The sequence below is a fragment of the Pavona decussata genome, unplaced genomic scaffold (assembly GCF_977016875.1).
Source record: "Pavona decussata unplaced genomic scaffold, jaPavDecu1.1 SCAFFOLD_153, whole genome shotgun sequence".
NCBI classification, from domain to species: Eukaryota; Metazoa; Cnidaria; class Anthozoa; order Scleractinia; family Agariciidae; genus Pavona; species Pavona decussata.
The window spans coordinates 149,800-177,461 of NW_028145565.1; the positions used below are offsets into that span (position 1 = coordinate 149,800).

At 38.1% G+C, this 27,662-nt stretch overlaps 1 protein-coding gene across 1 annotated transcript in view; it reads right to left on the bottom strand.

Moving 5' to 3' along the window:
* The window catches only part of LOC146466112 (integrator complex subunit 1-like), a 43,566-nt gene that overhangs the window by 13,131 nt on the left and 2,773 nt on the right, over window positions 1–27,662 (bottom strand). Inside the window, exons 2-29 of the mRNA XM_085127709.1 lie at window positions 27,118–27,150; window positions 26,732–27,022; window positions 22,784–22,980; window positions 22,326–22,656; window positions 21,413–21,500; window positions 20,237–20,429; window positions 16,954–17,099; window positions 16,385–16,526; window positions 14,507–14,544; window positions 13,594–13,738; window positions 11,268–11,376; window positions 10,310–10,430; window positions 9,854–9,931; window positions 9,133–9,317; window positions 8,531–8,627; window positions 8,150–8,241; window positions 7,573–7,633; window positions 6,715–6,790; window positions 6,286–6,410; window positions 5,776–5,905; window positions 5,474–5,644; window positions 4,693–4,836; window positions 3,381–3,614; window positions 2,988–3,092; window positions 2,396–2,548; window positions 1,879–2,005; window positions 392–550; window positions 100–172 (exon numbers count right to left, since the gene is read on the bottom strand). Of these exons, the coding sequence (XP_084983835.1) occupies window positions 100–172; window positions 392–550; window positions 1,879–2,005; window positions 2,396–2,548; window positions 2,988–3,092; window positions 3,381–3,614; window positions 4,693–4,836; window positions 5,474–5,644; window positions 5,776–5,905; window positions 6,286–6,410; window positions 6,715–6,790; window positions 7,573–7,633; window positions 8,150–8,241; window positions 8,531–8,627; window positions 9,133–9,317; window positions 9,854–9,931; window positions 10,310–10,430; window positions 11,268–11,376; window positions 13,594–13,738; window positions 14,507–14,544; window positions 16,385–16,526; window positions 16,954–17,099; window positions 20,237–20,429; window positions 21,413–21,500; window positions 22,326–22,656; window positions 22,784–22,980; window positions 26,732–27,022; window positions 27,118–27,150 (3,844 nt within the window). The remainder of the gene's footprint in view (window positions 1–99; window positions 173–391; window positions 551–1,878; window positions 2,006–2,395; window positions 2,549–2,987; window positions 3,093–3,380; window positions 3,615–4,692; window positions 4,837–5,473; window positions 5,645–5,775; window positions 5,906–6,285; window positions 6,411–6,714; window positions 6,791–7,572; window positions 7,634–8,149; window positions 8,242–8,530; window positions 8,628–9,132; window positions 9,318–9,853; window positions 9,932–10,309; window positions 10,431–11,267; window positions 11,377–13,593; window positions 13,739–14,506; window positions 14,545–16,384; window positions 16,527–16,953; window positions 17,100–20,236; window positions 20,430–21,412; window positions 21,501–22,325; window positions 22,657–22,783; window positions 22,981–26,731; window positions 27,023–27,117; window positions 27,151–27,662) is intronic.

Here is a 27,662-nt window from a genome sequence, read left to right on the forward strand (position 1 = left end):
GTGTGTACTGCGTTTCTTCGGTTCTTAGTGTTACAGTTATTAGAAAACAGCCCCTTGTACTCGATGGTTGAATCACGGGTGATCAAAAAGTTTTCATACCTCATGCTGTTCACAGGAATCCCAAACGACTGAGCGAACAGCACCAGCTGGGATGGCATCAACTCTCTCAGAGCTGAAAACAAACACACTTGTTAATTACACGCTTCTGGGATCAAATAAAGTCTGAGCTACTGTTATGTGTAAGTGGGTTCCCTGTTCAGTCATGTTGGGATCCTATTGTGTAGGATTTAACAGCATTAAACCCAGGCACAGTCTGAACGGTAATTATATGAAGAGGGTTCCATGTTTGATGATATGGGCTTCCTATGATTATTACTATTGATACACTTACCAGCATCAACAACCCTGGGGACCTGGGACCTGATCATGCGCAGTCTGAGCCATTCCTGAAGCAGTACAGCTTCCTCTCCTGTGTCTGTCAAGTAAACTTTCACCTGTCCGTGTTCAGGGCACCAAGCATTCAACAGAGCGGTGTACACACCTGTGTCTCCTGGCAAAACACAAATATCAGGCAGAAGTATTATTTGTGCAGTTGACTCGCGATAACTCAAACCTTCGCTAATTCGAATCTAGCGCTAACTCGAACTATTTACTGTAATTTTATGCTCAGTAACTCGAACCCGCGATAACTCGAACCTCCCGCTAACTCGAAGCAATTTTCGTTTCCCTTCAGGTCATTTTCTATATAATCGTACCCTTAATAACTCGAACCATGTTTGTCAAGATGTGACAGGTCAAAACAAACAGTACTGTAGTCCAAAACATTGAATTTATTTTGAAGCAACCTTGTGTGCCAGTCCAGTTCAGGTTTCACTGGTTTAGTATACAGTAGCCCGGCGATGTTCGAGGTACCTAGTTTTTTCCTGCTGTTTTTCTTTCTTTTGTTTCACGTTACGTTAAGTTCTGATTAATTTAGAAATATTGTTCCATTTTCACTCGACTTCTCTACAATTAAATTTTCTTAAAATGTATATCATATGAAAAGAAATACAAAGAAAAACCAGTTTTTTTCCTTATATCCAGTCATTTGTTCTCAAATCCCGATAACTCGAACCTTTTTCAATTTCCGTTGAAGGTTCGAGTTATCGGGAGTCGACTGTATTGCCGAGTCAAAGTTTTTCACTCAGTCGAGAGTAACAAAGGTGTTTCAAACAAGCTCCTACGTGCTTCATATTAAAATTCATGTCAACGCACTAGATATTCTTAGGCTTCTTTTTTTTATGTAAGCAAAAGATTTGTTTACTTGGATTTATTTTGAAATGAGGGACGTTTTGTGTAACCTCTCTGTGTTCCGACGCGGAATAAAGAAGGCTTGAAGTCGCCAATGAAAGGTTACAGACTGTTTCCTAAAGACACGCACGTGGTGACCCGATTTCATCGTAACATTTGGCACTTTAACCTTGACCACAGATTATCGTTGCGCTCACAAAAAGACCATTAAAGATAGAGATAAATGACATTAAAAAAAAATTGTGTGCATTTCTGATACTCGTGTCAAAAATATGCACATCCGTACACACCTTTCTAGATCACACGTGTTACCCGCATTTTCGGTCGCTTATTTATGACCTGAACTGTAGTTACAGAGATTTTAATGTGCTGGATTTACTGACAGAAGAGGTTTTTGAGCCGCGATCCCGATAAAAGATCTCTGCTCAAAGATACCATTTCCTTGTATTGTCCTCCAGTTCTGATTGGTTCATTGTGTTCTGTACATTTGTTGTGATTGGCCAGATTACTTTGATTTGGTTTTATGATAACTATTTGAAAATCGCGCTGATGAAAATTGGAAAAACGAAAGTAGTTATTATAGCCAACCTTGAGGTTCTCCATAGGTGAGCAGGACAATCATGGCATGAATAACCAACACGTGTAACGTGGCTGCCTTCCCAGCATACTCTGTATCCTTAGACCACTGAGCAAACAACTGATCTTGCATCTCTTGCTACATGAATAGAAAAAGAGAGTTATGTCTGAATGCAACCCCAAGACCGTTCAAATGAAAGCTACTGAGTAAGTCTTTCCTCTGGCGATGTTGATGCTGTACAAAGTTCTTCTGTCTTTGCATTTCCGAATGAAAACTTTATCTTAATATCACAAGAATGGGACGATCAAAGAGTTTAAATTACGATATTAGCTTATCGGTGCTCCAAGCACTGACCATAGAATGGCACGTGGTGTGTTAGGTCCTATATATTCAAGACTCCCAATTAGCAGTTTACCAACATTCATCAACAAACAGTATATTTTTGTCTCGTTAATGCATAGCTGATCCGTAACTTTTCAAAATGCTTGCAACTACAAATTTAGCCTTCTTTTTTTCAATGTTACGTACCCAAGAGAAGTTTCCTTCCTGCATATCAATAGCTTGTTGTAAAGCGATAGTGTACAATCTCAGTAGTGCTTGATAAGTTTCCTCACCAGCCGGACCCTCCTCCAGCACTGGTGTCATGATAGTGGGGCGCTCAATTATTAACTGGGCAATGTCCTGATGGAAGAAACCAAAGCAACAAAGAGTGAGAAAAGACTTCAACATGCAATTGAACTTGTGACGCATCTATTGAAAGAATTACCATAGGATGGCTTCCTCAGTTATTAAATAAATAGATGTGTTGACCTTTGAGTGTTATCGATTTAATCATCCTTCAGCCTGCTAATGACGAATATTGTACATCCATAAGGAATTTTTTAGTTTTTGTAGAAGAATCCTGTTAATTCGGCCACCAATGGGGAAACTTAAATCTAGCCGCATAAACGGTCTGGTTTCGTGTGTCCATGAGCGGGGACAACTGAGATAATCTTCTGACAAAACTCGGAGTTTTTGTAGTTTTACGTTGAGTTTAGTGCAGACCTTCAACTCGAAAGTTAACCAATTTGTAGATCTATGAACATAACAACTAACGGCAGCGAGTGGATACAGTACTCACAATAACTGTTGCTAAAAACTCTTCCTCCCCATTGTCTGTTGCATGCTCAGCCAGGAACATCAGATATGCTTGTGTTCTCTCTGGAATGATCTCAACTTGACATGACTGATGACAAAATACAGTTAACAGTCAACTCTGACAATAATTACAGAGACTTTAAACCTTTTAAGTGCCTTACTAAAGGGCTGGGTGCATAACACCAGTCTTGGAAATCTGACCAAACTTAACAAAGATGATGAACCCAGCTACTTGTAAGCTAAGGTGTCAATCACAAACAAGTATTCTGAGACGACATGATCCTGTTAAACTGAGTCTCAAAATAACATAAAGGAAAACGTGACAGAATTCTGATACTAAGTTAAAGTACATACTAACTGCCACAAACAGAGTTACCTGTCTCAGAGCAAAACAGCATGTAGATTGAACAGTTTCAAAGTGCGGCAAACTTTGTAAATACACTAACAGCCACTTGTAAGCCTTGGAGACTGCACTGCCTGCAGGGAATGATGGGGAAAACAATTCCTCCATAGTGGTTACCATGGCACCGCCCTCCAGCTCCTCCTCACATACAACAGTCACATGGTCATCTACCTGAACTGCACCCTGGGATAGCACTAGTTCAAGGCCCTTGAAGATAGAATGATGTGTATTACAATACATACAATAAAAATAACAAAAAAATAAGGCAGATTAACAGTTCTGAAAATTTGGAACATGCTGTAAAGAAACTGCCAGTTCCCAATTATTGAAGCAATTATTGAAGCTTTTACACATTAAAAATGGTTCTACTTCTTTTCATTTGAGCTCCAATAATTTGTTATACAGTCAACTCTGGCGTTGCGGACACCCCGCTATCAAGAACAGGAGCCAAATCCCAGACCGAAACGTAAAAGAAACGCATGGAAATAACTCCCGATATTACGGAAATGCGGACGCTTTATGTGATCCCAAACTAACAATTTTGTTGTTTTACTCTTGTTCCATCGACATTATGTATTGAATTACATGGAAAAATCAAAAAAATACACACGTGTAACTATTTCAATTAATGCGTCCAAGGTGTCCGTTCCGATCGATCTTCAAAGTACTTCCGCTGCACTGTATTTACATTACTTTCATGGTATTTTACTTGGTTTTGTAATTTCAATGTTCTTGACACACTTGAACCTTCGTGTAGACTTAGCAGTTAATATTCCTTCTTTTTTCGCTCGTAACATTACAGTGACATTTGACAAGTCACAGTTGAAATCGGCTCAATTTCATCCCTCGCCCCGCTACTGCGGACTCTCACAGTTACGGACACCAGATGACTGCCCGAGGTGTCCCCTATAACAAGAGTTAACTATACCTTTCAGTGTTGTGCCATTACATTTATTGCTGACACCGTGGTATCATTGTTGTTGCGGCTAACAGATAACTAAGGTTAAGTTAAAAAGTACAACTAATTATAAGAAAACAGAATCAAATATAGTTCATTGTTTACATTCGATTCTGTTTTATTGTAATTCGTTTCATTTTTTTTGTCTGTCTGTCTGTCTGTCTGTCTGTCTGTCTGTCTATAATGGAGGACCATTTTTGATAACTGAGTTGATTTTCTACTAATATTTTGATCCTGTTTTTGCATTTCTTTAATTTATAGTTAACCGCTAAATTTCAGTAAATTAAACAGAACAGAATGAAATGAAATAAAATAATGTGCATGTACCTTGACAGCAGAATCTCTCTCTGCAGTTTGCACTGATGATAATCTTCTCATGAAATACTCCAACACCTCCCCTGTAGACTCTGCATCAGCATTATCACCAAACAGCAATGATCTAAGTCGCCCCAGGACATGCCGCTGAATATCCTGCACACAAATAACCCAAGTTATTTGACTGTTTACTTCCTACTACACTGTCATGTCTTTTTGGTAGACTGAGCCTAGCATATGTCCAATCTCTTAAAAGGAACCCAATTTGTTGCCAGGTTTAACCTACAGTTTAATTAGTCAGGTTGATAAATGGTAACCATTCGTTCTGGTGAAAGGTTAACGCTTAAAACGTCAGCCCTTGAATCTCTTTACAGTGGCCAATTTACCTTTGGTTATCAACTCTGTTGATAAACCAATCATTCGTTTCTACTTCCCACCAACACAGCACCGCAGTTGTTTCGAAACTAACCCCCGTAACCATTTTTATGTAAGAGACAAGGTACTATCAAGACTCTGGACTAAAATCATCCCTTACTTCCCTAAGTTACTGATAACTCTTGAACATCATAATCTTCAACCCCCCCCCCCCCCCCCCCGAATCACAATTAGACTATTACCAGTATAATTTGGAGAATCTGTGCACCGGTTCAAATTAGCACAAAAAACATATCTAGTAGGTTTGAGTTATTGAGAATCATATCGGAGAAGATCGTAAATCAAGTACAACACAGGGTTTGCATAAGAAGAAAGCACATTCTATTCATTTGCAAGGCACTGTAAAAGGGTTACATACGACTCTTTTATCTTGCAGGTCCTTGGAATAGCCTTCATTTTTTTCTTTGCCATTGTCACCAGTTTTCTCCAGCAGCAAAAATTCACACAGGCACTGAACAGGCAACACATCCAGTGAGCCCTCAGATGATTGGACAAGCTCAGCCAGCCATGGCATGCTTTGGGATGCACCCTTAAAAGGGAGTAAAAATTATTTCTGTAAGGAAAACTTTTTCTCACCAGTTAAAACAATTCACAGCATTATGTAAGATGTAAAGTTATGTTAAGATTGAACAACAACATATCTTAAAATATTTGCCCTACTTGTCTTTGAATAATTTCCAACAGGAAATCAGGTGAACGACTGCGGCACAGCCTCTGACCCAATTTAAGACTCTTGTTTGTTGCTTTGAGCTGATCAATGACACTTTGAGGTGGACGACGACCAGGACCCCTAGAAAAAAGACACAGTAACATCATCATCTTCCAAAAGGCACATTTTTTTTATCCACCTTTTTCATCCTGTAGGCAGCAAAGTGCAAATAAATAATTTTTCAAATAGTTCCATGTGAGAAAAAGAAACAGCACAATGAGAGTGGGAGGGCAGACAGCAGATTAATTTTGTACATATTCTTTCCAAAGAAAGCAGGAACTGAACCATATGGGGGTGTTTTTACTTTACTCGTGAATGTGAAAATTGGTTCATGAAAGAGTAAGGAGTGGAACCTCTAAGAAGAAACCTTATCAAGAACCCCACTACCCCCCCCCCCCCCTCCTGCCTACAGGGCTATATAGAGCTCTGACACTGGCATTTAAATGGTCATGCACACATACACTGGATCCATGCTGATCAGCTGACTCAGCAACAAACTGTTACTTTCTGTGATAGTCACTTTTGTTGTGGCTGCTGCCAGATGCGACTCAAATAGAAGAATTTCCTCCTTTTCTGCCTGTGCCAGCTGAAAAACACATCAATTAACAAACTGTTAGTTTAAATACAAGGATAATGTCATTATAACAGAAAGTTTGTGTGAGTATAAGGGTAAAGAAACATCCAGGTAACCTTCAAGGCCAGAGATCAACTTACTCTGAATTCTGTATCATGAAGTAACTGGCAGAATTACAAAGGTCCCTCTCACAGTTTGGCAGGTTTACCCACTTGTATAGCAGGGAGGAGAGAGCTAATGTGGCACAACATTTTTCATTTAAATCAATTTCAGTCTAATATATACCTTGTGGAAAAAGATGCTGTTAGTTAAATACCTGAAGTTCTTGAGCAAGAATCTCATCATTTTCCTCACTTGTTACAGCAGCAGTTGGTGGAGGAAACGTAAAATTGCTACAAAGTACACAGAAAGTAAATTGTGTTATCAGGGTAAGCAAGTATTTTAAAAGAGCATTTAAAATACCACTGTTGAATGTGCAATGTCATTCTGTTGATGCATGGCTGGTTGTACAATCATATCAGGGAAATTAAAAACATTCTCAATGTTCTCAAAACATTTAAGGAGTTCAAAGTTTTGAAGGAAAACAAACCTAACCAGCCTCCCAAGAACAAAAGCTTCTAAGCAACAAATGAAGCTCTTGAAGACTGTGGTTTAGTGGATCACTGACTTCATAAAATTATTATTAGTTTAGCTTCTTGATTGTCATTCTTAGTCAGATGACCAGTATGACAGCTTCCATAGAGAATGGTTATAAAATGGTATCCACCCCCAACCCCTTACAAATTAAGACTCATAATTTTGAAAATTCTCTGAGGGAGAGGGTCTCAAAAACCCAAGTTTTGAATGGAACTGTAAGAAGCTCAATATTTTGGAATTTCCAGAAGGGTGGGGTGGGGTCCAAACCATAAAAACCTTGTGTGAGTAGAGTAGTGTAACATATTGCAATGTAATACATAAAGCAAAATAATAATAATACATAAAGCACTGTAAACTATATGTTAAAATAAATAGCATATTTTAAGTGAAAAAAAAAAAGAAAGAAAGAAAAACCCTTGCGTGCATGTGTTATGGAGCTATGGCTATTTTCTTGTACAACATAACATACAGTGTACCATACTAACTGCTTCCATTACTGAACTGTAATCAAACATTTTGCAAAATAATGTTCTCTTACTTAGTCATTAACATTTCCATGAGACACTTCAGCATCGGAAAGTTCTCCCATCCGGACTGACCTAATATGGAAAATTACACAACTCAACATACGTACCAAGTCTTTTCATTCATTGCCTTGTATTACTGAATTAACATTAGGCAGGCTGCTTTGGATTGCCGTCAAGCATGCTGTCCAGTGCAGTTTAGCATGGAAACAGTGGAAACAAAATGCTTCCTGTTTGTTGAAGAATTTGTTATTACCTAAACTTTTCTCTTAATCAAGAAGCAATAGCACTGTGTGCCCAACCAAACCACCACATGAGTGAAGTGGGGCTGAGTTTTAATGCAGCTCTCTGAGTGTGTCACTACAGTATAGTGCTATGGTCATAACATACTGGAAGTCATAACCAGGATGAAATACATCTGAAATTGTCTGTGGTTGCCAAGAGGCTGTGCAAGTTTGTGTCAGGATCTGGCCAAGCCATAGCACATGTTTAGTAGGCATTGTTCTTTTAGAAAAACAAAATTATTTCATCAACAGTCAAATTACAAATTAATGTCAAGGTTTTGCTGTGAGTGTGAAAGGGTCATCTTACCAATTGTTGATGGGTTTAGAGAAGCGACGATAGCAAGTAAAATCCATCCCTTCCAATATAAATTTCCAATGGCTAGTTTAGGAGCAGCATAACTGTAAAATATAAATATGATTTAGTACTACATGTAACTGGATAGACATCAATAAGCTGACATACTGCAACCTGGCCAATACTTTTGAATAATTATTGATTTCATGTCTGCTGGAAGCATCACTTTTGGAATTGGAGCAACTGTATTTGTGTACTTTCAAAGTCCTAAATACTTTTTATGGTTTTTATTTGTTCTGACGTTGTTTCATTTTCTGCAATCAACAATAACTTTTCCCTTGTAACAGTAAAATAATGGGTACAAATACAGGTTTTCATTTGGTCTCTTAATACCCTGCAGGAAGGATGATGTCCTTGGGATGATGATAAGCACACAGATTAAGAACAGCATCCAACAGTTCCAAACGACTCACAGAAAGAAATGGGTGCCCTGTGCAAAAGAATTCAAACAATAATTATTAAGACCTGTAAATTGGACTGACCTGATTGTGATCTACCACCACCTCCCCCCCACTAGTGTGCTAAAGGCATACAAGACCTGTAAACTGGACTGACCTGATTATGATCCATCCACCACTGCCTTCCCCCCCCCCCCCCACAACCCACTAGTGTACTGAAGGCATATCTGACCTGTAAACTGGACTGACCTGATTGTTATCCACCACCTACTCCCCCCACTAGTGTGCTGAAGGCATATAAGACCTGTAAACTGGACTGACCTGATTGTTATCCACCACCCACTCCCCCCACTAGTGTGCTGAAGGCATATCTGGCCTGTAAACTGGACTGACCTGATTGTTATCCACCACCCACTCCCCCCATTAGTGTGCTGGAGGCATATAAGACCCATAAACTGGACTGACATGATTGTTATCCACCACCCCCTCCCCCCACTAGTGTGCTGAAGGCATATAAGACCTGTAAACTGGACTGACCTGATGGTGAGCCTTGCGTCCATGCTGATGGTACTTTGATAGCTGCCACTCTTCTGACCAAGGAATCTGCAATTTCAAGCGTCTCAGGGGCAGTGAGTGGCAGCTCATTAGAGAGACCAATGATAATGGTTCTCATTAGTGTATCCTCTTGAAGGGGAACCTCACTCACTATACTCAGTAACAAGCTAATGGAAAAACAGTGCAAGTTTTTATTTTGCATTATATTAGAGTTAAGGCTAAAAACTGAGCTGGGGAATGGGGCATATGTTGGGCAAAATGCTTTGCATTTAACTTCTCTAAAATGTAAGTGAAATATAAAAATATTCTATTAGATGTTCAGAGCAGCTGAAAAATGTTATAATTTTCAATGCCAGTCAATTTCCCTGGTGCCTTGCCCTCAATGATAAACACGATTGTATACATCCTATGAAACACTCCCAGCCTACCAGGCCGAAAGATGAAATAACTTGAACCACTAAGAGTGCATAAAAAGGAGCTTTGAGGGATGAGTTCATCATTATCTACAATCAAATCACTTTGCATTGATCATAAAAATTATTAAAATTTAAATAATTATACAGTAGTCCATTCAAAAATAAAGAAATACTTAAAAAAAATCAATTAAATTTTAAAAACAAGAGACGAGCTTATTACTGAAGCATAATAATATTTACTTATTACTTATTATTATTAATAATTCTTATTTTAGTATGTTTCTGACCTTCTGTCATTCTCTGGTGGCCAGTTATCTTTCCCAACATAGTTTTCCACAGGTTCAAGGAAAAGCACCTTGTTCATGCTAAAAAAAAAATCATATCAACATTTATTCAGTTTTTTATCAAGTATGTCCACACTTCAATTAAAGCACAAACATGCAAGATAAAGATAAAACATTGTCAAAGTTTAGCACTTAGCGCTTACACTTGCTTTTCACAGACTAGATTTATACCATTAAACTAAGTTTCTGAAGGAGTACAATATTTGGCAGAAACTTGACACATGCACTAAAATGTGGAGCAAAGTATTTTTATCTCTTAAAATACTAAGAAAATGATACAGTGGCCCAGCAGATATGCTTAAAGAAGCAACCCTCACTGACCATACAACACATGCACTTAAACAGTAGATCCTACACACTGTACCATAAATCAAACTTGTAGGCATGTAAAATCTTTACCAAGATAAGAAATCTTTTCCACTGGGGTTGAACATTTTTGGGACAACAATATGCAGCCACCAGATGGCATCCCGCTGGATAGTAGACACTGACTTCTGAAATTCCTGCAGGGTTGATACATCTGACAGAAGGTAAAAGAAAAACTGTAACATAATTATTTATAAAGATGTACATCGTGCATTCTAAGTAGCACTCCTTTGTTTTAACATTTTTTGTTCTTTGTTACTGTTTGTTTTTTCAACAGTCAACTAAAATAATATTGTGCTCAAGGTGGAGAGTTAATTTTAATTAGAATGAAATGGTTACACTGGCAAAGTCTGATGTGGCTCTTGGATGTTATTTTGCACTGTATAGTGTAAGCCAGTTAAGGTGTTAATTAATCTCTAGAGACAAAATAACATATTTAAAAGGTGAAACCCAGGCGGTTTACAAAAAACCACGTGGTCTGCAAAACCAAGTGAAAGAAGTCAAGAAGTTCATAAACTCAGTCCACGGAAAGGATTAACAGAATTGTTAGTAAGATTTCCATCGAGGACTTGTTACTTCAGTAATGGACGTTCGCACTAATTATTGTATTTTCTTTTTCTCAGTTTGTCCATTGTAGAACTTTCAAAGAAAAGTTGAGTACAAGAATTTAGATCCTCAGATTCCATTGAGTTGAGTGTTCCGTGGTGAACCTCATACAAGTCCAAAACAGATGTATTTTAAAATGGTATGGCCAAATTGAGAGACTTTTTGGCCAATGGAATACAGTTTGTATGACTGAGCATTTTTTTCGGCCCAACATTAAGTCACCACAATATTGTGTTGGGTCTGAATTTATATTTACTACAAGATTGTGGTTGTCTGTGGTTGTATATTGGGGCTGGACTGAAGTTGACAGAAAGTATCTTGAAAATCTTATGTTAAAGCAAAATACAAATTAAAGCAAAGTTCTAAAACAATAACAATTTTGAACCTCTTTTTTCTCCCCTTGCAGATGCACTAAATGCATCCTTAATGCTGGGTGTGATACTGAGGAAGGTTGCCATGGTAATAAGATCAGCTAAGGACAGAAGCATGCGTTCCTGTAAACAAACAAACATGGATTAATCCTTCAATCGTGAGCTTGTGTAGTATACATTAAGGTCTCATGAGTGTTGCCAAAAACATGCACCTGAAAATTATTTGCTGCCGATAGGCAGCCTTCATATTCTTGAAGCCATCGAGAAATTTTGGTTCGACAGTTCGACCCATCGTTCGCATTAAGAAACAGCATGTCAGAAATCCTGTTATATGGAGCAGTCTTGCCAATTCTAGCCAATCAGCAGCTGTCTTATAAGAAAAATTGACAGGTGCTTGCTCAGCGGAAAATTGCGCTCACTCAGTGGAACATCGCATGTGCTCGCAGCAAGTTATAAATACAGTTGATCAGAGTCAAGGTTTCTCTGTTTTGGCACTTTTTGCTGATCTATTATGATTACTTCTATTCGAGGAAGCTTTCAGTGAGCACTCTAGAGGCCGACAGTGTGCATTTATGTCACTTGCAGCTTTGCTTTTCAATCGATCGAATTCAGTCGATTTATGGACACAAATAAATATCGATGACATCTTGTGTCATGGACATCGCATGTTTTTACATGCACTAACCAATAAAATGGTACCCGATTCCAATAGTCTTTCAATAGAGGAGTTGCAGGAGGTGGCAACCTCGCAGAACAATGTTGAGTACCGTTTAAACTACAACAAATTTTATCAAAGGCGCATTGATCACTCATTTTGTAGCAATGGGCCATTTTGCTCACAGAAGCAGGTAATGTATTTTCCGATAGTTCAAATGCAATGTTAGTGCTTGATGGTTACAGTGTATGTGATGGCTGTTATCAAAAAATCAGATTTTTTGTACCTATTTGATTCACATGCATGAAATTTGCTGGGAATTCCTGATAAAAATGGAACTGCTGTTGTTTTAAAGTTTTCTGAATTAGATGAATTTCAAAATCATGTAGAAACTTTGGGACATTGTCTGAATGTTAGGATATTTGAAATTGCATCTGTCTATATGCATGCTAATGTTTGTGCAGCTCAATTATCTGAACAAAGTCATGTAAATGGTGTAGAAACAATTACTGAACTGTCAGTAAGTGGTAAGAAACGTGATGAGCAAAAACAGGCAACACTTGCTAAACGAAGGGAAGCTTATCAAAAGAAAAAAGCATGCGAAACTGAAGCGCAAAGACATGCAAAACGTGCTTTAAAGAAAGAGAGAATTATGAAAAGAGAAAAGCATCAGGCATTGATGAGCAAAGACAAGCTAGACATGCTAAGACATGTAACCATGTAAGTTATATTTTTGTTGAAATTCTCATTGTCGTATTTGCATTCAAAAACACCTTTAATGGCAGCTCTCACTTCTCAACGAGAACTGCTAGTCTAACTCATATCTTAAGTATCTCACTTGCTGAACAATTTTGCTTTTAAGGCAAAAATGCACTACTGTCTGTCATGCCCAAACCCCTTCAACTAGTTAAGAGATTTTAACATGTACAATAAAATGGAGATGTCTATACTAGGAATCTTCATCTTCCAAAACTCTTGTCAAGATATTGTCTCACGCTACAATCATGGACAAAACTTGTTAAGAAAACTGCAAATTTTGCCCATGTATTTCAATCTACCCTTAAGAAAACACCACCTGGAGAGTAGCAAATTTTCACTCCCCCTCCCCCTAACTTAATGTTGTTTTGAAGGCCGGACAATGTCCCAGCCTTTTTTTTTCAGTGGTAGAGCAACATTTATGAGGGGGAGGGGAAGGGGTTTGTTGTTAACAAATCATTGAAGGGATTGAATTTGGAGACCAACTAGAAGTTTCTTAACAGTTTTGTCCATGATTGTAGCATCAAACACACTTACAACATTAACCCTGGTATAAATCCCATAGGTTCCTTCCCAGGAGTACAAAATGAATGGCAATAACACTATGGAATCCCACAGTACTTGTGATCCTATATGATTTCATAGTATCCTGTAAACCCATATGGGACACTCCTAGAATCATACGCAGGATCCTAAGAGGATTTCATACAATATTGCAAGAACTCGCTAGACTTCTGTGGCATATCTCTTCAAATTGGTTGGGGCACCAACCTTCACCTCTGTACAAATTGAAAACCTTTTTTAGGTTTTTTTTAATTTTTTATTTATTAATTTATTTATTTATTTATTTATTTATTTATTTTTTTGAAAACCTTTTTAGGTTGTCAATAGGTGGTTTTGATGTTCAGATCTTACTGTAAGCTGCTGACCTTAATAGAAGCTTCCAAGTCCCTGAACTGACTCTCTGTTCTCTCCTTCATGAATCCACGGCACAAAGCAACAAAATCCATATCATGTCTCAGTGCTCTAACAATCTCCCTCAAAAGGGCACGTGATGCTCGCAGATAATCATCCCTGAAAAAAAAATTCAAATGAATGTTGTTTCTATATCAGGTGATCACTGATGCAAAATCAGACCATTGCGTATTCAATAATGTCTTTAAGTATAGTTAGATAGATAAAGATAGATAGATGGATGGATAGATAGTTTATTAAATCACTTCGCAGCCTCATGGCTGAATTATGTAGATTTTACAATGGAACTATAATAATAAAACAATAAGATAATAATCAATAGATAATAAGATATAAGTTATAAAAGTTATAAAAAGTTATTGTAGACCACACTTTAAACATTAATCCATTTTTAAAGCATCACTTTGAATGCGACTGTAAATGTTTGAAAAGTCAAACGTGAGGGTACGCAGGTCAGTGCATGCTCCCCAATGATCAGGGTCACGCGGGGTAGTCAGACAGATTTGGCGGTACCATTTTTACTTTACGGCACTTTGTTTTGTAAACAGTTGTAAAAAGCAGCTCTAAACATTTGTTATTGTCATTTGGTACGTAAATGACATTGTATGTTGGATGGATGTGGGAATTTTTCTTCCTTTTCTAGGATGGTTGCCACTCACAGGGTTGCCATGGTAACAGATTCACAATTATCTTGAAGAATTGTGTTGGGTTCCACCAACCTTTCAGCCACCCCCCCCCCCCCCCTTCCCCCCATTCCCCACACACTTCAACTGTTGCCGATGAGTACAATTCCATAATTTTTATTGACTAGATTATAATGACATTAATTTTATTGCTACTAGACAGACTTTTTTCAACATTACTTACTTGTTTGTCAACAAGTCTTGAAATACCATGGCAAGCAACTGCAAAGGAATACCAGTAATTTTATAGTCATGATAAAGTCATCACGGCAATTTAAAAACTTACAGAATGATTCATTCTATTTTAAAAAAGTTCAAGCTCATCTTGAGAAATACACTCAATTTCAAAATTGGCACTTGTCAAAAATCTATTTACCAATTTAACACCAAAAAAGAATTGGCTGATGATGAATCTGAATTTTACTTCAAAAAAATATTTATGGTCCACAATTAAAAAAATGTGGTTTTAAGTTTAAAAATTGAGTTGAGTTTTAAAAAATAAGGTCCCATCCACACTAATGCGTTTTCATTTAAAAATTCATACTTTTTGATACGTTTTCACCTTTCAACCACACTAAAATGCCCAAAAATGCCAATGAAAATGGAGACTTTCGCATACTGTTACAAAAGTGGAGACGTTTGAAAACGTAGTGTTTTGAAAACGCTCTGTTTCTAGGGCGAACAATTGAAAACTTGTACTTTTGAAAACGGTGACGTAAAAAGCGTCACATGCCATCAGTTCCAGTCCAAATCGGAGCCTCTATCCAAGATGGCGGATGGTTAGATACATGTCAGCTCTAAGAACACAATAACTGTTTTTCAACCACGAAGCAAGAGAGCTGAAAACAACAGTTACTGCAAGTAGTAATAGCTCTTGAAAGCGAGAGGTAACAATGACCACCTTTGTAAAGACATGGATCTATTAGACTCATATCCGTAATAAACAAACAACCTGCAATCTCACTGCAGATAATAGCACAAGCATGAAATCACGAGCAATGAAATCCACAGATCCTGTGTCTTCAAAGACAACAATAATTATTGTTACTGCATCCTGAAAGCTTGCAGTTAATCTGAGCCAATAAACCTAAATAAATGACACAGAGCTAGCATACACAATGGTACATAAAAACTAATCCTAACAGCTCAGAATGATCATGCAGTAAGGAAACCTCCACTCGGTATATTTGAGTATTTCTCTTCATGATCAAAATAAACATCATTAAGCAGAGCTAACCTATGAAGGCTTTATTACCAAGTTTATTTGCAAACTGCAGGAGTCTTGCAGTTCCATCACCACGTTTTAATTTTAATTGATCCCAATAGACAAAGCGAAGTGGTCGCTAAAAATGAGCTTGTAGAGTAGTTGTTCAGCTGAGCTATGCAAGTCTGTTGGAAATCTGCTTGCCTATACACCTCACAAAAATGGGCTATTAACGTAGACAATGTTTACTGATATTCTTCTAATCTACCGAGCAAAATTCTGAGATATCACAAGAAGCTGAATAGAACTGTTCTTCTGAACTTTCTATCAACCTTCCCAAGGACAGAAGAAAGTCTTCCAAGTTGGAAGCCATCGCATCATTTTGTTTCTGACCATGCGCAAGACCACACATAGCCTGCACACAACTTCCTTGTGTGATGTATCATATGGACTCACCCTTACTTCCAGTTGAGACACTACTCAGTGTCCACTTTCTCTTGACTACTTTTTTTTTTCCTTGTTAATTTTTCTGGTTGACTGCACTTTTACATCAGTCTTATTTTTTCCAAACTTAACTCAATGTTTAAACTTGAAACCACATATTTTTTAAATTGTGGACCATTACTATTTTTAAATTCTATTTAGTCGACCAATTTTTTTTAATCTCACTGAATATTTCTCCAAAGTTAGTAAGTCACTTCTTTTTGGGGGGTTATTTTTGTCCACAATGAAGCTCCATAATCAAAATCATCAAAATAACAATTTTACCTGACATGCATTTCAGGAGTCTGACATACATTTCTTATTATAATTATAAAATTTTAACATAAACAAGTGGACCTATAAAGTGTGACAAACCTTGGCTGCCATTTCTTGGTTGTTTTGGAACAAAGTACTCAACAGAGTCATATTGTTTGGATTACGAACATTGGATAGTTCATTGTAGATCACATGTTTCAGCACTGTCCCTAAATTCTCAGAGTGCTGATTGGATAATTCTCTGCAAAGAGAAACCAAGCAAAACAAATGTAGATATTTAACATAAAGGTTAAGACTGTGAATTAGACAGGTTGGTGAAATGAAAGTGATGAATCAAAAATAATGGGATGGGTTTGAGTCTAACTTAATCTACATGTAGTCAATTATTAGTCCCTAGGGATGTATATTTTGGTAGCTATTAGCTACTAATAAAATTATAATACAATTGAAGAGCTGGTTGCATAAAGGGCCTATGTTGAATTGTTTTTCTCTCTTTTCCATTCATTCAACAAATGATCCCCTTTTTACTGTTGGAGTTTTGTCCATAAAATCGAACTGAAATTTGATGTACAGTGTAGCCACTTTACGCACCCAGCTTTTCAATAAAAAATAGCACCATTAACATTTACAGAAAATATTCCAGCAAAACACTTCACATTGCCACATACTTGATACAAGCCACATAGTGGTTTGCAAGAGGTTTGGTCTTGAGTCTCATTCTTATCAGATTACTTATCACTTCAACATCCTCACTGCTGTGACTGTTACAGTTCAGAGCCAAAGACATGAGCAGCTCCTGAGCTGGCCGAGTCAGCTGCAATAAAACAAAAAATATAAACTTTATACTATATAATAGACATGTAGGGAACTACAATCTTGGACAAATTAAAACGAAAAATTAAACCCCCCCTCACCCCAAAATCAATGATGAATTCGCGCGCAAAGAAAAACGCGCCATTTTTCCATCATTGAAATGGGGGGGAGGGGTGGTCTTCATTTTTCATTTGATCTGTCCAAGATTGTCCGCCGGCCTTAAACGTGACAAAACAAAGGGAGTGACTAATTAGTAGATTATTTGTCAACACATTTATCAGGCTATATCAACTGTGTCTGACGCAGTCACGCGAGTCACAACCTGAAGGCGGTATCTGTGTTTAGGTATTACAAGTGCGATATTTTGGTAACAGAGAGTAAATAAAATATGCAATTGTTTGCACAATTTTCCAAAAAGCACTGAAAAACCCTCAGACAACATGCCCTCGGGAAAAGAATATCGGAAGAAACAAAGGCTTCAATCAGAGTCGTAAAGATGACTACAAATCGCCGAACGCTTTCAGGTCTCTTCAGCAAGTGTTCACCACGTAACGAGCTCAAAATACAAGGACGTACATGAGAGCAGGAGACATTTGAGCGGCAGAAAGAAAAAGCTTACTCCTGAACACGAAGCGTCGATTCTTAGAACCATTGAAGAGTTAAGAGAGCAAGAGGGTTCATTTTCTTCGCAGCGCCTGATGGAGCGGACAGGAATTCGTCATGTCACTGATTGAACGGTTCGGCGTTTGTTACATAGGAACGGGTACTTCTTCCTGCAGGCTCGTAAAAAGGGACTAATGAGCCAAAGCGACAAAGAGAGAAGAGTAGAATTTGCTAGACGGATCCAATCAAATTACCCTCAGAGTGTCTGGACGGATACTATCGCGTTTTACTTAGATGGGGTCTCGTTTATTTACAAGATCAACCCCATGGACCAAGCCCGAGCACCCAAAGGGAGACTATGGCGAAAAAAATCCGAAGGTTTAAACCAAGGGTGTTTGGCTAAGGGAAGTAAAGTCAGAACAGGAGGTAAAGTTGCCATGATGATGGTAACAATAACTCACGGTGGAGGAGTAATAATTTGCGAGAGATACGAAAAAATGGATGCAAAATATTTTGCATCGTTTATTGACCAACACTTTAACACCACGTTTGAACGATCTGCCAAGGGATTGACTCGCCTCTGGCTGCAAGATGGTGATCCTAGCCAAAACAGTAAAATAGCCCGTGAAGCTATGGCTCGTTGTCACTGCGAACTATTAAAAATACCGCCGCGAAGTCCCGATTTAAATCCTATTTAAAGAACATTTTTCACATTGCTTCCAAAAAGTTGGAAAAAGATGCCCTGAACGAGGGCATCACACATGAGTCATATGAAGAATTCTGTGATAGTGCAGAGAACAATCAGTGGTATTTCTCAGGAGTTGATCGATAAAACTATCCAGTCTATGAGTAGTCGCAACTCCGGCATAATACAAAACAACGGAGAACGACTCAAATATTAACTCCTTGGGTCACAGTACTCACTGACCAGCCATCGTCTACTGGAACTGTTTCCGGAATGATACTTCAAACGTTTTATTGACGGTTGACGATGTATTTTGCACGATTTATGGCTGGTTTTGAATGGTTTCAAACAGTTTTGGATGATTACGGCTATCAGTAAAATATATTTGATTTGTCTCTCACTGCAACAAAACCGTGGTAAATTGGGTAAATCGTTGCTAACAGTTTGTAAACCTTGCCAATAGAGACTTTCAAATAAGAAAATCGTTGTAACTTCTTAAGAATTGAAAAATATCAATAAATTAAAGTGTTTACAGTCTTTCTTCAAGGTCTTCACTGTAAACAAAGACAGTTTAAGAACTTTAAATTCACAAGAACTTGAATGTGTAGATGCAATAGCACATGGGTTCAGCGTGTGTATTGCGTACAGTGTGCTGAACGTAGATGTTACCTCTGGTTCGAGCCCCTCTACTCCTCATCATAATCTTTTTTTTTTTATCTCTCTAGACTTTTCTTCTTTTCTTTTTTTCTTTTTTCTAGTTTTCCACCAGTCTAGTTTACAGCTGCCAGCAAGTTGATTCACACGCGCTTTCGCCCGTAAGCACAAAAAAAAAAGAAAAGAAAAAAGAACTTGAAAAGAAAATGGTTTTCCATCTCAAGTATGAGAGCCTCCCTTTTCTTTTATTCATTAACATGTATTCACTTCCCGGTACCTTCATAATACCACTGGAATGTAATGTTACAATATAGCTTGAATTGAGTACAAGCGTGTTTTGACAGGTGCTTTTTCAATTTTCCACTTCTTTATTTGCCTTGCAAAAATTTTATAACACTAAGGCTGCAATAACTCAGCCTAATGCGACGATAGTCATGACACGCAATTATGCCTACCATCTCCATATTAATAGAATACACACGACACACACTTTATCAACACTTCCTTTTAAATACAACACTTCTGTGACGTTTTTATTTCCACACAGGACCACTGTTTTCGTGTGGTTAAGTTTCTTTGCGCTAGGTTTAGTTTTAAAAGCGTGATTGCAGGTTTCATCTTATAGTATTTGACCTATGAAGCTACTTGTAACGTCAGTGTGAACGTCGGACAATCTTGGACAGATTTAAATGAAAAATTAAACCCCCCCTCCCCCCAAAATCAATGATGAATTCGCCCGCAAAGCAAAACGCACCATTTTTCCATCATTGAAATGGGGGGGGGGGGGGGGGGGTGGTCTTAATTTTTCATTTGATCTGTCCAAGATTGTAGCTTGGTATTAATAATGAGGTTTTTATGACATACACATGGCTAGCTGCCCTGCATGGGTACTAACATCGTAATTGTACCTCACCCACTAAGGTAACTACTCTTATACACGCGAGTGTCCTATTTGTCCTTGATTTAATCATATTAATCAGCCTTGTAATCTTATTTTTAGTTAAACCCAATAAAGTTGAAACAGAAAATATTGTAGTTTAGTGGTGTCTGTTCTACGTGGAAGTTAGTATTCAGAAACACCTTTATACTGCAGGAAATCACTAATAGTTACCTGTGTCCTACATAAAACATATAATAAATCATAATGAGGGTTAATGAACACATTATCACAACATTAATAAGCAAACAAGCTTTACCTTTGGGTTCTGCAGCCACATCTCAAGCCTCTGTGATACCAACAACCTTATCTGACTGTAGCCACATGTGACTGTCAGGAGTTTCAAGAGGTTACGAGTGATACTGTCCAGTGTCTGCCGTCTTGTTAACTGGTCATGAACAAGTTCAAGGATGTAGGTCTGGATATTGTGTTCAACAGAGGCTGACATAAACCTACAAGTAAAAGTACAGAAATATTATATCAACAATTATATGGACATAAAATGCAGTATAACACCTTAAATTCTTCTGGTTTCTAACTTAAACAAATGGTGCAAAATTGAGCATACTTTCAGTGGGATACCCTAGCTCTATAGTTCTCCTTTTTATGTACCAACATTTACTAAGATTGTGCCCCTTTGAATTTCTTATTCTTCAAAGATAAGCCTTAGCCAGGAGGATACAACCTGCTACCTGTTCTTACCATAGTCTATTTCTGTGATCTCAAAAAATATTTTGCTACCTTTTCACATACTGTAAAAGACAATGTACTCCTTCCAGGCAGAGCTTAATTTCATGTTGATTCTTAAGGTTTAATTTTTTTTTATTCTTTAAACATGTGCAGAAATAACTAAATTCAAACAAATGACAAAACGGCAGCACACAGGTACAGAGACCAACAAAGACTGTATCAGGCAAGAGTACTGTTAACCCTTTCCCGCCCGAGGGAAATGTCGAATTTTTCTAAATCGCTAACTATGAACTGGGAGACCACATGTGATATACCATCTAAAAGGTATTTTCTGGGGTGTGCTATAAATCACACCAACAGAGACGGAAGAGGTCACATATTAGAGTGAGAAAAGTCCAAAACGAAAGAAGAAAAACAGTGAAAATTTTCCTATTCGTTGTACATACTGGGTATCCCCCTAAACTATAGCTTAATATACAGCTCTCAGTGCATTGCTTGTTGTAAGATATCAACTGGACCCTTAATGTACAAAGGAAAAAAAATCCAAAACTTTGAGGGGTGGTAAATCAAGTCTCATATAGGAGGGGGGCGTGATTTTATGCCTTCAATTTATAGATCTTTCAAAGATCTTTTCGTTGTGCAAATTTCACACAAATTGACCAAATACTGAGCCCATTATTGCGTCTTGTGCCATATGGCACTCTTGGGCTGGAAAGGGTTAACAGCTTGTTGGCAGGTTTCTTACCTTGATATGACCGGGATGGAGTCTTCTTCAAGCGACGTGGATGTCTCCATCTCTTCAACAACTTCTTCTTCTTCTTTTGCAGCAATGGCTATAAACAGTGTAGTAAAGTTTTGTCATCTATGAAATCACAAGTTATTCATTTTTTAACGGAGAAACAACTACAACAGTAGCTCAGTGGTTAGAGCATCCGACTAGATCATGGAGGGTCGTGGGTTCAAATCCCATCTGGGACTCGGATTTTTTTTCCCGAGTCCTCGTTTCTCCCTAATTCACATTTAATATTAATTTTTTACCAGTTGTTATCTAAAGTTTTCTCTTTGTGTGTTTTTTTTTCTCTTTTGTCATTTTCTTGACTTGGACTTACATTAGTACATTCAATTGTGTAATTTGTGAGGGAACCTAAGTCTTAAATAAGCCTCGTGGTTTCTTTCAGGTGTCCTTGTTGTAGGTTAAAATGAATTCCAGGTTAAAATGATTTCAACCTACAATGCAGGTCAAAAGTGTTGGGACACTTAGCGAGATACTACTGAAATAATCTCCCCCCACCCCCTCCCCCCCAAGCAATGTTGAGATTTGACACTACAACACAGATTTCAACAAAAATACTGTTTATCTGGTTGATTTGTATTTTCCTTTGTTTCAGATGTAAATTACCCAACCTTAAACAAAGGAAAATACAAATCAACCTAGGTTGAAATCATTTTAACCTGGATTCATTTTAACCTACAACATCCTCACAATAAATGTATTGTAAAGTATGGAGAAACAAACAAGTAAATAAATATTCTCTCTCTTTAGTGATGCCTGCTAATATAATGAGTTAATTTAAAGTTTTATGAAGAAATAATGATGCAAGCAAAGATCACCCTCAATAAGCAATTTAATACTGTATACACCAATTTGATTCCCTCACCTTGAGTTCCACTAGGCCCAGCCTGCTCAGCTGCAGACTGTTTCCCAGTTGGATCACTTTGTTGCCGTGCCAATGTCCGTGGCACAGTTTTTGTACCAAAGGCAGTCCAAATATTCTCCACAAAACTACGGCAGTGTTCATTATCAACCCATACCCTGTCTCCTAGTGCATCCTCAACATAGACTTTGACAAATGACTCTGGCCAGTCATCTTCATCTTGGAATGCAAAGAGCAGTATGTTACATGCCATCATTGGCACCAAGGCACTTGTTCCTTTGTTCGGCTTCATGTTCAAGGCACCACCCTCACGCTTCAGTATATTTGTGAGTGCCTAAGAAATAATGATTATTTACTTGCTTAGTATAAAATGATTTGAATTATAACATGACAAAATAATGTAACTTGCATAAAAAAAAATCCATACAAAAAGAAGGATTTGCTGCCATCTACAAACTGACCTCAACAACTCTGTTGGACAAGAACAACTCTGGTTTGTCTTTTGCCAGGTATAACAGGTTTATGTACAGGATAGCATCTGGTTTGGCCTTGTTAGACTTCAGAGTTTTTATAGCTCCTAAGAGAAGAGCGTCAAGTCTCAACTTGTTTCCACTTGCTTCTGCATCAAGAATCTGATCCTCAAGTTCTGATGGAATCACTGATAAATAACAATAATTATTATTGAAATCATTGAAATAACAATTTTATGACATGATGAAATAAATATGGAAAACAGGGCTGGAAATAACTTGCTTATTGGCGCTGGTCAAGATGACTGGCCACATAAATTTTAGCTGAGACATACCTTGTTTCTGGCCAGAAAGTAATGTGCAATTTTCCTTAACTACACAATATTAATACCCTTCCCTCCATCCCCCCTTCTTTTGTCATACAACAATGTAGTCAAATTGCAACTTGGACTCCATATTTTCATTGATCAAACAAATTTTAACGTACAATAACACTTGTGTGCCTTAGTTTGGGAGCCCATGGACTGCACTTTATGTAAATAACCAAGTAATAACAAAATTGTACTGCTTCCCCATCACATTGTGGGGTTTAATAGTATACTGGTTTATAGCTGAGGCTTAATAAGGCTAAGGGTAAAATAGGAAACTAAAACTTTGCAAAAAATTTCATTCGGAGTCAACTGTGAGTGATAAGATTGATTCACCAGGACAAAAGTAAACACTGAAAATGTTGCTTACACACCAGCAACAACCACTGACTTAGAGTCTACTGAGTATTACAATGCTTGACATATTTCTATATTTACGTTCAGTTGGATAAAGCCAAAATAGCAACTTCAGTAAGATTGAAAGCCCCTACTCATGGCAGAAGCCATCATTTGGACATAGAAAGGAATTGCTTGCTGAATACACTAGCAAGATTTCGATCACATGCAAGGCAATCAAAATTGTCCACATGTATCAAGTTTCATCTCAACATGATGCGAGGAACAAAATTTACAGAGCTTCGTAGAAGAAACACTGGACGCTTTTTTGTCGATTGGCAACCACGTAAAACCATCAAAAGAACGTGCACTTCCACCTTTCCATTGCTTCACTTATCAAAAGGAATCAGAGTGCATGTGTAATTTAAGCTTAGAACATAAGCTCACATTTAGCTGTTCAATTCACGAGTTTGTGCACAGAGTGCTTTCATAACTTCCAGTGTGAAGCTGTAAAAGTGAAATTTAAATTATTAATTTGCTCATTGTTGACAACAAAATTTGCGAAAATGCCATGACAAATAAAACGCGAAGTCAATGATTGTGGGTGTTCAAACTAACTTGTGTACAGGATAACTAAGGGGGGAACTTTTTTAAGGGCTAGTTCACACGAGCAATGTAAGTGCAAGCATGAGCAAACACACGCTTGAACTACCACAACGCAACCACAAATGCCAATGCAAGAAATGGAAAATTTTTCATTTCCTTGCACTTGCATCTCATTTCACACGTGTGAACCAGGGCAACGCAAAGGCAAACCCAAATGTAAGATGAAAAATACTCTTTCCATGCCTCCACGGTTTACGTTCAAACCAAGATGGCATCCTCCTCCGCCATTTTTAATCTTGTTCTCAGAGTCCTTGTTTCCTGACTGCTGGTCTAGGGTAAACCGTACTCTGGGAACAAGATTGCCTCCATCTTGGGATACTGAAATACGTGTGCATATCTCATTCTGTTTGCATTTGCATTTTATGTGTGACTGTCATTTGTACTTGCTCTTGCATTTGCATTGCACGTGTGAACCAGTGTTAAGTTGCGACCCGAAGTTCGCAGACTGCAAAACGGTCAGGGTTTTTTAAGGCCAGAGAAAATTTCAAAAGTGCAGGAAACGTAACTGGACTGATCACATGACCGAATTTTTTCAACGCGGTCTGTCCTCAGGGCATCCCGCATAAAAACAATCTTAAGAGCAGTTTGAAACTTTCATAAATTTTGGAGTAAAATAGCCAGCAATGCAAATTAAGAACATCAAGCTTTGAAAACCGTAACCTACAAATTGAAATGTTTGACATAAATTTTAGATAGTTTTACAGCACAAATGTAAAACGCAGTTAATGGAGCGTGACACTCAATGCCCTGTGGGCTTTAACTGTTTGTTAAAATGTATCAGTTAACTGTTGTACCTTTATCTTTATCTCTTTGTTGTCGCTTTAATTGTTAGGATCCATTGTAACATTTCGTAACTGTCTTGTTGTAGTTTATTTCATGCCTGCTAAGTGGTTCGATTGGTGAATACCCCCATTCATGTCTGAGTTCTTATCTTGCAATGTCTAGCTTTCTATGTTACGGCCTTTCCAATTGGCTTAGGCTTTGATCACTGTCGAACTATATAAATGTACTGTACAAGGTTTCAAGTCGCATTTCTGGTATGCTCAACTGTCTGTAAATCAAGTTTGTAAATTTACCTTCCCTCCCTCCCTGTAGGGGGTCTTTGTACTAATTCAATAAACTTGGGGGACACTTCTCTAGGAGGGTGGCGGTTAAGTCTGCGCAGCGACTTCCCCAAGCAAGCTCAATTTATTGTTTTTCTCATTTTCTACTAGCCAACAGTCTTGTCCGATCCAGCTCTGCTGGGGAGATAGGTGAGGCCCTATAAGTCGTCTAGTCACTAGGTGTTTGCGCGTTGCTGGCCTGAGGTTTCAGCTCGTAGTGCTGCCGCAGTAGCGCGTTGCTGGCCAAGGTTACAGCTTGTAGTGCTTCTAGTTTTTTCTGACCTGCCAATTCTCTTCTAAATTGGCGCGTCGCCTCAAGTATGCTGCCGCAGCAGTGTGTGGTCCTAGGTTGCAGCTCATAGTGCCAAGAAGTGAGGCCTTGAAATGGTCACGCAAGCGAAGTCGCCTGTCGTGCCAATCACTGAGCGGTGTCCCCCCATTATGCCAAAAGGTGTGGTTGTCTTGCATTTAGTCATAGTTTGATCTTAAATCAGCCAAGCAAATGTAGTCTCAACAAAGTTAGCTATACATTATCTGGAACAGCGACATTAATCATGAATTTTTGTAATTTTACAGTGCAGACACTTCAACCATGAATGTTTAAGACTTTGTTTGGACATTTTTTTTTTTCACATGCTGTCCAATCAGCAACATTCTAGGAAACAATCAATCTAACATTTTTTTACAATGTCCAATCATGAGACAGGTGCATGGCGCGCAAGATTTATTTTTGACGACAATTCCTCGAAAAAAATATAAGATGGCCTATGGAGCAGCAAATTTCGCCGGTAAGAAAAATGTCTTTAGTTAATACCTAGATTCACTTTTTAACTCGTGAATGCGCGTATGGGTAATGGGTATGGGAATGGGTAATTTACATCTGAAACAAAGCAAAATACATATCAACCTAGGTTGAAATCATTTTAACCTGGGATTCATTTTAAGCTACAACATATTCACCCCATCTAAACACATACAAATTTGGTTTTAACCAGGTTAAAAGTTCGGAGTAATTGAAATAATTATTTCAATTACTCTGAACTTGATAATGGATTATCATTTATTTTCACTTGCCTAAAAATTTTTTCGTGCATGACCTTAAACATGCATGTAAGTTTGGAGACACGGAGTAAAACTTAAATGTAAGCATGGTTACACATGGCATGTTAAATATGTTTATACACTGTACTAAAAAAAATGGCGAATGGTACATTTACCCATAATTCTTGGCATATGAAATCCCTAAAAACACTCATAAAAATCTACAGAAAAGTTCTATAAACTTCAAACCTAGCATACACAATGTTAGCACATGGACGAATTTCACAAACAAATATGTCTTTCTACGTGCCATTTGGCTGTGCCAGGTTTGCAAGGTATTATGGTAAAATGTGTAGCTGCCATCTTACTTCAGCTTGGCATGTACACTGTAATTAAATAGTTATCAAATGAGTAATCTGACAAACCTTCAATAGGTGTCACTTGACTCAATGACTGAGTGCTAGTCCCAGACCTTTTAATACTCTCACCATCTCCAGTCCTGAAGGAATGCGGAGGATATGTAGGAGAAGAGAGCTTGGGTTTCTTTGCTCCTCCAAGGGGAGTTAGTGGACTGGATGGCTCTCTCTTCCGGTCAGAAAGCGATGAGCTTCCTGGCTTTTTTGAAGTAAGAGGTTGCGGTGGTTTAAGTGGCTGGAGTGGTTTGAGTGGCTGAAGAGGTTTAAGCTCACTTTCAGAAGTCCTGGATCCTCTACTACCTGTGAAAAAGACACAACCCTTGTGTGAATTCACATGCTAAGCTAATTAACACTTAAACAATTGATTTTCTGAATCTGCTTATCAAGGGACTCACCAAGTGCAATGAAATCTCCAGGAGGTGGATGACCTATGTAGAAAAAGAAGAATATAAATAAGCTTACTTACATATGCAGATAAGTGGCCCTTAATTTAGTGTGATCCCTCACACAGACTGTCATAGATAGATAACGAGATGCCGTAGATAATAAGATGAAAAATGCACAATTTTCATTTTTGATGAGTTGCACAATAAAATTATTTATTATCATCCAGGATAAAATATCCTGTGCACAAAGCTCTAGCCTACTCAGACAAGATGATTGCTCAGATCTTTGCATAACCAGGTACATTTGCGTGTGGTCCGCAAATATCATGGGCTGGAGGCCATGGGCAGTGATAATATCTTCAATGGGCGTGACGTAAAGAGAGAACAACAGTGGACCAAGCACCGCAGATCAACTCAGGGTATTGATGTATTGCTGCCTTGTATTACCTCTATAATAAATTGATCACAGACCAATGTTCAGGACTAAGAATTATGGGGGTTGCGCTTTTTCATCTTGTGCACTAGCACTATGGAACAGTCTCCCTCTTGATGTG